Source organism: Malaya genurostris, unplaced genomic scaffold (genome assembly GCF_030247185.1).
Source record: "Malaya genurostris strain Urasoe2022 unplaced genomic scaffold, Malgen_1.1 HiC_scaffold_60, whole genome shotgun sequence".
NCBI lineage: Eukaryota > Metazoa > Arthropoda > Insecta > Diptera > Culicidae > Malaya > Malaya genurostris.
Genome location: NW_026682693.1, coordinates 8,916 through 17,776, shown reverse-complemented (window position 1 = coordinate 17,776; position 8,861 = coordinate 8,916). Strand labels below are relative to the sequence as shown.

The 8,861-nt window shown below is 40.7% G+C and overlaps 1 protein-coding gene across 1 annotated transcript; it reads right to left on the bottom strand.

The window, feature by feature from the left end:
- Positions 1–3,026: 3,026 nt before the first annotated feature.
- On the bottom strand, positions 3,027–5,721 carry LOC131440058 (uncharacterized; the record flags this gene model as incomplete). Its single annotated transcript, XM_058611151.1, has 2 exons — positions 4,227–5,721; positions 3,027–4,049 (listed from the first exon to the last, which is right to left on the bottom strand). Coding segments are annotated over exons 1-2 (2,518 nt in total), but the record flags the coding sequence as incomplete, so codon positions are not given.
- Positions 5,722–8,861: the final 3,140 nt, after the last annotated feature.

The window sequence follows — 8,861 nt, the reverse complement described above, 5'->3', positions numbered from 1 at the left end:
GTTTTTCCATTTGTGTGAGAAATGCGTCATCAGGTGTGCTCGGTAAACAAGGAAAGCCTTTTAAACATTACGATGACGATGATGGTTTCGGTGTGTTCGTACTGCTGGTTTTACGGAAATTACTATCACATTATATGCTGTTATTTTTTTGTAATTTGCAGATCCTTTGGTTGGTTGGTTAGCTTCCCAACTCTCGAGAGAAATATCGTCACTCTTAGGACAAATGAAAATTGCACATGACGTAAATCCAACCATATTTTTTGCCTTTCTCATACAGAAAGGCTATACAATCACCGTGAAAACCGACTTTTTAACCGAGGTCCGGAGGACCCAATGTCATAAACCATTCGTGCACTCGATTTTCTCATAGACCGCTCAACCGATTTTCTACAACATAAATTCAATTAAACGGCCTTATAGTTCCATACAAGGATGGCTTTTATCGTATCAAAGAACGCTCACTAGCAACTCTTCACACGATTCAATCAGTGCCATCAAAGAGATACGGATATCATCGCAGCAACAAAAAACCGGCATGGCTCATTTAACATAGAATATACACCAGTGCGAGAACGAATTTCTCTCTCGATTTCTGTCTGAGAATCAAAGGTTAGCTCGCTGCTGCAGGGATTCTTCTTATTCTCGTTTCGCGATCCGATTCTATACGGGCAGTGGATAATTGCGATAGAATCATTTTACTATTGCCGCTTATTCTAACTATGTGCATATTACCTTTGTATAAGTTGTGTCTATGAAAATGTCTGTGAATGCTCCACACAAGGGCTTTGAAATATTGCAACCTAGTATGAGAATCATCAAGTTGAATCATCGATTCGATTTTCTGCGATAATTCTCAACTTGCGATTCTCTCTTGGGAAATTCCACACAGCAACGATCATTATCAGACTGTAAATTTTTTTTAAGGGCGTGAAATACTCAGAGTATACAGTGGAGCGAAGATATGTAGAAAAATTCTCTCGCCGTTCATGCATTGAGACATTCGAGTTCTTGAAGCATCTTCTACCGGATTGAAAATGTTGTATACAATATAGATAGTAATATTGCAGCTTCTGTCAAATTTTCGACAATCACCAACACTGTCCATACGTTGCTATTGAATTTCATCTGAATCCGACTTATGGTTCGGGAGTTATTTGCAGCAATTAACTAAAACGGCCGATCCTGGAATTACAAACTTATTTTCTGTTTTGCCTTTCAAATGTAGAAAGGCTATGCATTCACTATGAAAACCGGCATAGGCTCGAAGGGCCGAATGTCATATACCATACGATTCAACTCGACGAACTGAGCAAATGTCTATATGTAACAAAAAAAATGCACTCACTTTTCCCGAAGATGACTGAACCGATTTTCACGATTTTTGTTAGATCCGACTTCCGGTTCCGGAGTTATAGGATGATATGTGAAAATCAGGTCTAAAATATGCACTCGTTTTTCTCGGAAATGGCTTGACGGATTTTCATAAACTGAGACTCAAACGAAAGGTGTCGAAAATTATTCAAAATTCTAGAACATTTCATCCGGTTCCAACTTTCGGTTTAGGAACTAGAGTAAGATAAGTGAAAAATTTCCAATTTCGAGTGTTTTTTTTCCACGTATACTCAATTTAATTCGTGGGCAACTTGATTCGACACTCATAGTTTCCCATTTCCTGTTACGGAAGCACCAAAGGTTGTGAGGAAAAACTTCATTCGATTTTCACAAATCTTGATTTAAATTGAAGCTCATATTGTACCAAAAACTACTGTAATTTCAACCGGGTCTGACTTCCGGATCCGCAAATACAGGGCGATGAGTGACAAAGCTTTCAAACCGCCATATAAAATGACGAAACAAAAACAGTACGCACCGGTACGAGCTGGTACGGAAGAAGAAAACACAGTGCTCGCCTTTACAAACAATGCACACAGCGGGCTTTGTGCAGTTTCGTACACACTTTAAAGATAACGAAAAGCAACACCTAACCTGATTACTTAGTCACTTTCCTCAGATAGAGCGTCACCGATTTTCACAAACTTAGATTCAAATTAAAGGTCTTATGATCCCATAGAAAGCTCAAGAATTTCATTCAAGTACAACTTTCGGTTCCAGAACTACGGGGTGAAAATTTTTTAAATATGTATAGCCTCATTTTAAGCGGCGAAGCCAATAACGTGGAAAATTTTTAAACTGGGCTCGAAACTATTCCAACCGATAGTCATTGTCAGTGGACGGCCTATCAAAATAATTCCGGCTGTCCTGGTTCCCGATTTCCGATTCCAGAAGATCGAAATAGTGTTTGAATACTCCGAAATGAAACTCGGATGGTTTGGCCGATTTGCATGAACCTAGAATTAAATAGAAGGTGTTATATTCCCAAATAAAATTCCTGATTTTCATCTGATCCGATTGAGCTTTAAAAATTTCATACCGCTACCTAAAATGACGGATTTTCTTTTCAATTAGGATTCAAAACTGTTTTTTTTTTTTTTTTTTTTTTTATTGATATTGTCATGTTTATTTAAAATTAAAGATTTACAATTCTAATTTCAAATTGAATTCTAAAGCTGAGATATTCACATCATTTTCACTTTGATTAATAAAATTTATATATGCTACAAATAATTTCAGAACTATTGCTTTCATGTTTCTCGACACTCCTTCCAGTGTTGGTTTGATCAGTGTAGAAAACGAGAATCTTCTCCAGCCCCTACATAGTCTTGTATACACTCTTTGAAGTGTTGTCCATGCTGCCGCTACTCGCCGACATTCGCAGTATTTATGTTGTATTGTTTCCACAGCTACATTACAATGAAGACAGCTTTCTCCATCTACTCGTCGCATGTTGAAAAGCAGATGTCGATGAGGGATTTTTCTGTTGACGATTAGGTATATATCGCTCCGTTGCTGTGATGATAGTTCATGTGTGCGGTGAATGTTGTTCCATATCCGTCGCCAATCAACTTCTGGGTTTTCTCGTTCTACTTTCGGTTCATCAGTGCTATTTATGAAAAGTTTGTGTATACTATCGGTGGATGAATTTTGCTGAATTTCTAAGGGTAGGTTTTGCAGTTGCTGTTGAATCAGTTTGAGACAGGGGCAGTCGGCAGGTGAAGTGTTTGGTCGAGATATGTTTTCTAGAAAAGATTTGTAAAACGGCATACAATCGATCTCTTTTAGATGACGATTAATCAAAAGCGATTTGCATTTGAACACCGGAAGCTGAAGTTTTAGCCCGCCTTGGTTACGATCACGAGCGAGCTGCTGCATTGGTATCCTGGCTATGTATCCTCGCCACAGGAATGTGCCCATGATTGAGGTTATCTTAGCTATGTGCGCATTTGACGGATGTAGGGTGGACGCAAGATACCAAATTCGGGATGTACCGAACGTATTCAGTAATGCTACTTTTTGTAGTAGTGTAAGAGTTCGCATCGAATGTAACCACAGGAGTTGTGTAAGTTTTTTCACCGCGTCATCCCAGTTAAGTTTAGTCATCAGTCGGATCGAATTGGCGTACGTCACACCCAGTACCTTTACCGTATTCTCTGTCCGTAGCCATGGTACGGCCAGACATCTTCCATCAATAAGCCCTACATCAATAGATGCTGTTTTCGCGAGGTTGAGTACTGCTCCAGACACTTGAGAGAAACGTGTAAACACATTGCGTATTCTCTCGATTTTTTCCACACTAGTAGCAATGACAGTAATATCATCGGCATAAGCCACAATTAGATCAGTTCCACAGATACGTTCGAGTTGCAGTAGTAGTGGGGCAATGTAGAGCGAGAAACATAGAGACGACAGGGGGTTTCCTTGGGCGACAGATCGTTGTATTGGGAAGGGTACCGAAATATGTCCGTTTACTATTAGCCGACACGACGTCAATTCAGCTAAACGTTCGAGTAATGCTACTAATCTTGGGTTGATACCGAGTGAGCACATGTTACCGAATAGGAATTTTCGGTTCACCCGATCGAACGCGTGGTCTAAGTCGAACGAGATTAATTTGGCTCTCTGTTTACGAACGATCAGCTGTGCGATTCGGTCTTTCAATGAGAGAGTAGCTTGAAAAATGTTACCGTCTGAATTGGAGCATTTTTGTACACTTCCCAAAATCCGATGAGAGTTTACTATTCGTTCTAGTCTTGTTTTGAGAATACGGCACAGGAGCTTATAGTCATAATTTATAAGAGATATCGGTCTATATGAGTATGCGTAGTTACCTGTCTTTTTTTTCTTGACGAGCACTATGACACTGTCCACGAATTCGGCCGTGAAGTTTGCTTGTAAAACCTCGTTCATCACGAGATTGAGTTCTCTATGTATCACATTAAACGTTCGCAAGTAAAACTCTCTCGGTAGTCCGTCGGAACCTGGAGATTTTTTCGGGGCGCTCGTTTTAATTGCTGCTAAAATTTCTGCCGTCGTTATCTCTCTCATGCTAACATTGTTCGCTTCATCGTTTTCAGGTATCACCCTGTTGCTAACGAAGTCTGTGTCACGATCGTTTGGTGTTTCGTCCGTTGCGTACATTTTTCGGAAGTATTCCAACATGTGCTGCTCGATGTCTTCGGAGCGTTCTAGCATATTATCGTTCTCAGTCTGCAGTTTCGTGATGATCGTTCTTTTTTTTCTTCTCTCACCTAATTGGAATGTAGACATCGGTTCTCCTGCAATGTACGTTTCGTTGTTGCGGACGAACATGTGAGTGAATTTCCGCTGATGCACCAACATTTGTGCTTTAAGCTGGTTGATCGTTTTTAACATACTCGGATTTTGGTAGTAACAATCGTACGCTCTGCGAAGTTGATTGTATAATCGCTGGTGTTCACGATGAAAGTCGTCAAACGCCAGCTTCGATAACCATCGAAAAAATGATTTTATTTTTGGCTTGGCGATTTTTAGCCACCATTCTGTCCATGATTGGAAATTCCGACGTTGGCGAGTCCAGTACTGCCATTTGATTTTGAATTCGTCAATGTTTTCAGTCGTCAGAAGGTGTGGGCGGAGAGACCAATAGCCGCGACCAGGTTCTCTCCCGAGATGAGGGAGACATATTCTCACCGTGACAGCCTTGTGGTTCGTGAACGAGCACACGTGAGTATTTGCGTTCCTCAGATGGTTAAGAAGACTCGGGCTGATGTAAAAACGATCGAGCCTTGAAGACGAGTTGTGTGTTACGTATGTGTAACCGGGTACTTGTGGACATAGCTTTACCCACACATCATGTAGCTGCATCTGTTGTATGGTAGCTTGCAGAGCGGGACTCGTGTTGCTACCAGTTGCGTCACATTGCCGAAGTACGCAGTTAAAATCTCCTGCCAGGATCACGTGCTCAGTCGGGTGCCGAAGGTAGTATGCTAGTGTGTTGTTGTAAAACCTTTCTCGTTCAGCTCTCATAGCCGTACCAGATGGGGCGTATATATTGCACAAGGTTGTGTTATTTATACGCAGCGATGTGAGGCGACTGTCGAGGCTTTTTTCAACGTTGGAGAACTGAATGTGTTCTTTTAAGGCAATAGCTGTCCCTCTTTTCGCGTGGTCAACATTGCATATTACATTATAACCAGGTAGCGAGAGTTGCTCGTTTTCAACCTCCTGTAGGAAAACAATGTCGATATCCAACGTTCGTAGAAAACTATGAAGTGCGTTTAGTTTGGTGGGATTGGTTATTGTGTTTATGTTTATAGTTGCGACGTTGTAACTGTTGTTCTCCATCACAGTGCTATATCATCTTCAGGCGATTCGTCGCCATCGTCTTGCCGTGGTTTTTTTCCTGGTGGACGACGGAGAGAGCGTCGGCTACCAGTGGAGGTCGTTGATCGATCTGTGTCATTACCATCATTTTTGATATCATTGGGTGCTGGTCTGCGTTGTGAGTCTCCAGAACTAATTGGTAGTGCTTGGAGGCTGGGGGACTTAAATGTTATATCGTCAGATTTGTATCTCCGAGAGGAGTCAGTCACCGTTTGTTTTTGGTTTTTTTGTGATTTTGCAGTGTGCGTGTCAGATTTCGGTACTACATCGTTCACTTGCTTCGGCTGAGTTTCCGAAGTGACGGAAATCGGTAACTTCGTAACTGTCGGGTTGTTGTTGACTTGTTTCTTGTTTGATAGTTGTGGTTGAGTCGATTTTGGCTTTGCCAATTGTTTGGCAACGTTGGCATACGATTCGTTAGTTCGATCGGCCTCTAACTTTTGGTATAGTAGCTTTTTGTTCTGAACGCACGATATACCGCTGTGTACAAACTCACTACAGTGACGACATGTTTGCTGTTGACCGTGATATTGTAACGCTGTGCATTCCCCATCTACAGTGACAAAGGATGGTATATTTTTTTCACGAGCATTTTTGCTACACGAACTCCGGACGAAATACCGCCGAAGGCGTATTTTTCATCCCACATAATCTCGTTAATCGAGAGCACTTCGCCGTATTCTCCTAGGAACTCGATAATTTTTTCGTCGGTTACGTCTTCGGAGAGATCAAACAGCTTCACTTCCACTGCTCCATCCTCCATCGTAATTCTTAGTCTGTATATCTTCCCTTCGATCTCGGTTTCGTGTACGTTGTCGTGTTTTTGGACGGTGTTTTGGGCTATCGTGAGTTCACTGACTTTAACAAAGGCACATCCAAGACTTCGGCTCGGTTGAATGCGAACCACTTGTTCCTTTTTAAGTTCTAGAACCTCATTTACGAAGCAATGAAGTTCTTCATAGGACGGTTTCCGCGGCAATTGCGAAAAATCGATGCGGAACGTGTTTTCGCGACGTCTCATCGCGACGACGCCGACTTGAGAAAAAAAAATAAAATAAAAGTATTGGCGGTTGCTTCACAGCTCTTCGCCGATGACGAAACGTGGTAGTAAATAGCCCGTGCACGACTTCCAGTAAAGTGCGTCTACTCAGCTTGGAAGTTGAGCGCTAACAAACTGTTCCAATTTGTAGGTCATATTCGTTGTTGGTAATACAGCTTCGACTATTCCGGTCCACGAAATTAGGTTTCGGAAATATTGGAAATAGTGGTCTTGCTTTTCTTCTAGATGGCCAAATCGATTTTCACAAATTTATATATCCAAATGTTTCATACAAAATCCTTCAATTCGTCGCGGATAATACTTCCAGTCCGGGTCTCATTCCAGCAAGCTTAATTTTAGAATCTGAGAAACAGAAAACAGTCACTGGGGGCTTGATCTGGCGAATATGGTGGATTTCATCGTCATCATCGTCATATGACATGATGCATTTGATCAGCTGTGAGAAAAAATGCGGTGCCCGTTTTGCAAACAAATGCTCATACCAAATCAATTGACTCTTGCAACTGAAACCATTAATTTTCTATAACGATGGAATGAATTTTTCAGACGACTTCTAGAAACAGCAGCCTTATAGATGTATATCTCCCAAAAGTGACATGCCAGCCGATAGTGCAATTATCAGGACAATGAAAACAATTTTGCGTCTTTCAACTACAAAATATTTAACCTCGTCACGTCAAACGGTGTCCACGCATTTTACATAATCAATTTCATTTTGAAAACCATTCGCTAAGTTTGAAAAGTGTGAACTCGTTTAGTGGGGATGAACGAAAATAAACATAAATTTATCTATGTATTCATCCACAGACTAACTTCCTTTAGTAACTTCCGTCAGCCGCACTCCGATGGAGGTCCTTTATATTAAATTGTATTCTACTTCGACAAATTCCCTAGTGTCCGTACGGTTTCCTGGAAGAAACCCGGAAAAAGTCAGTCTATCCCGAGAAAGCATCTGCTAACCCGACGATTAGCTTGCCTTCGCGATTTTTGCTTGATAAAGGGCAGATTTCCGTCTATCTCTTTTCTACAGCACACTAAACTACTACTTCTTATTTACCTCGCACATACCGCACCGAGCTTGATTCTAAATCGGGCAAAACACTCGCCAAATCGAACGAAGTATGTAAATTTTCGCTTCGCCGCATGTTGCCACTCAGACGCTGGTTTTTGTTTTTGGCGAAAGAATTTCCTGGCCTTGTGGTATCTAAACAACATCCACCCGGAGAAATCCTACTCATGCATTATGGAAGCTACGAAGAAATTTTGTTTGTTTCGTGATGGCTCCAGCCGGCGACGTAATTTGCATTTTCTTGAAACATGTCGATAGACAGGGAAAATAAATCGTTGTTACTAAGGCTCATCGTTTTTTCGTACCCCTTGCCAATATATATATATAGATCTGACCGCTGCGAGAGACAAATGGCCTGATGAATAAAAATGATACTATTTTGCATGAATTCTAATAGTTTTTTTTCGTCTACGAGATGTAGACGAAATTCGTATCTGTCGGGAGTCGGAATAAAATTTGATTACAGGTCAAAAAGTCTAAGATCGATTTTATTAAATTGAATCAGAAAAGGAGATGAAATTTGGCAATCTCTCTCTCTCTCTCCAGCAGGCATAACACCTCCTCATCATTTGTATCAACAGATTACAATGATCCAACAGATACATTTGCTCTTAACACTAATTAAAAAAAACTAAATTTATAACACAATAACTAGTTGATGACACCAAGCATAACAGGTAATTTTATTAGCATTCATTGCTTTCTTTTTGCGTTTCCACTTCATCATGAATTAATCAGTTTCGTTTGAAGGTGGTCATGTTTTCAGACACAAAATGCAACGAATAGCCTGAAATATTTGCTTCAAAATGTGCAAGTTTATAATCAATTCTTGGTTTCATTTTTTCAAGCCATACAATTGCTCTGTGTTGATAGGATTTGGCATATTGCCAATACGTCCGATCTACGCGATCGTCTTGAGAAACCTCACTAACCGCACTAACGAACTAAATAAATTCTAAGCAATAGTTCTAG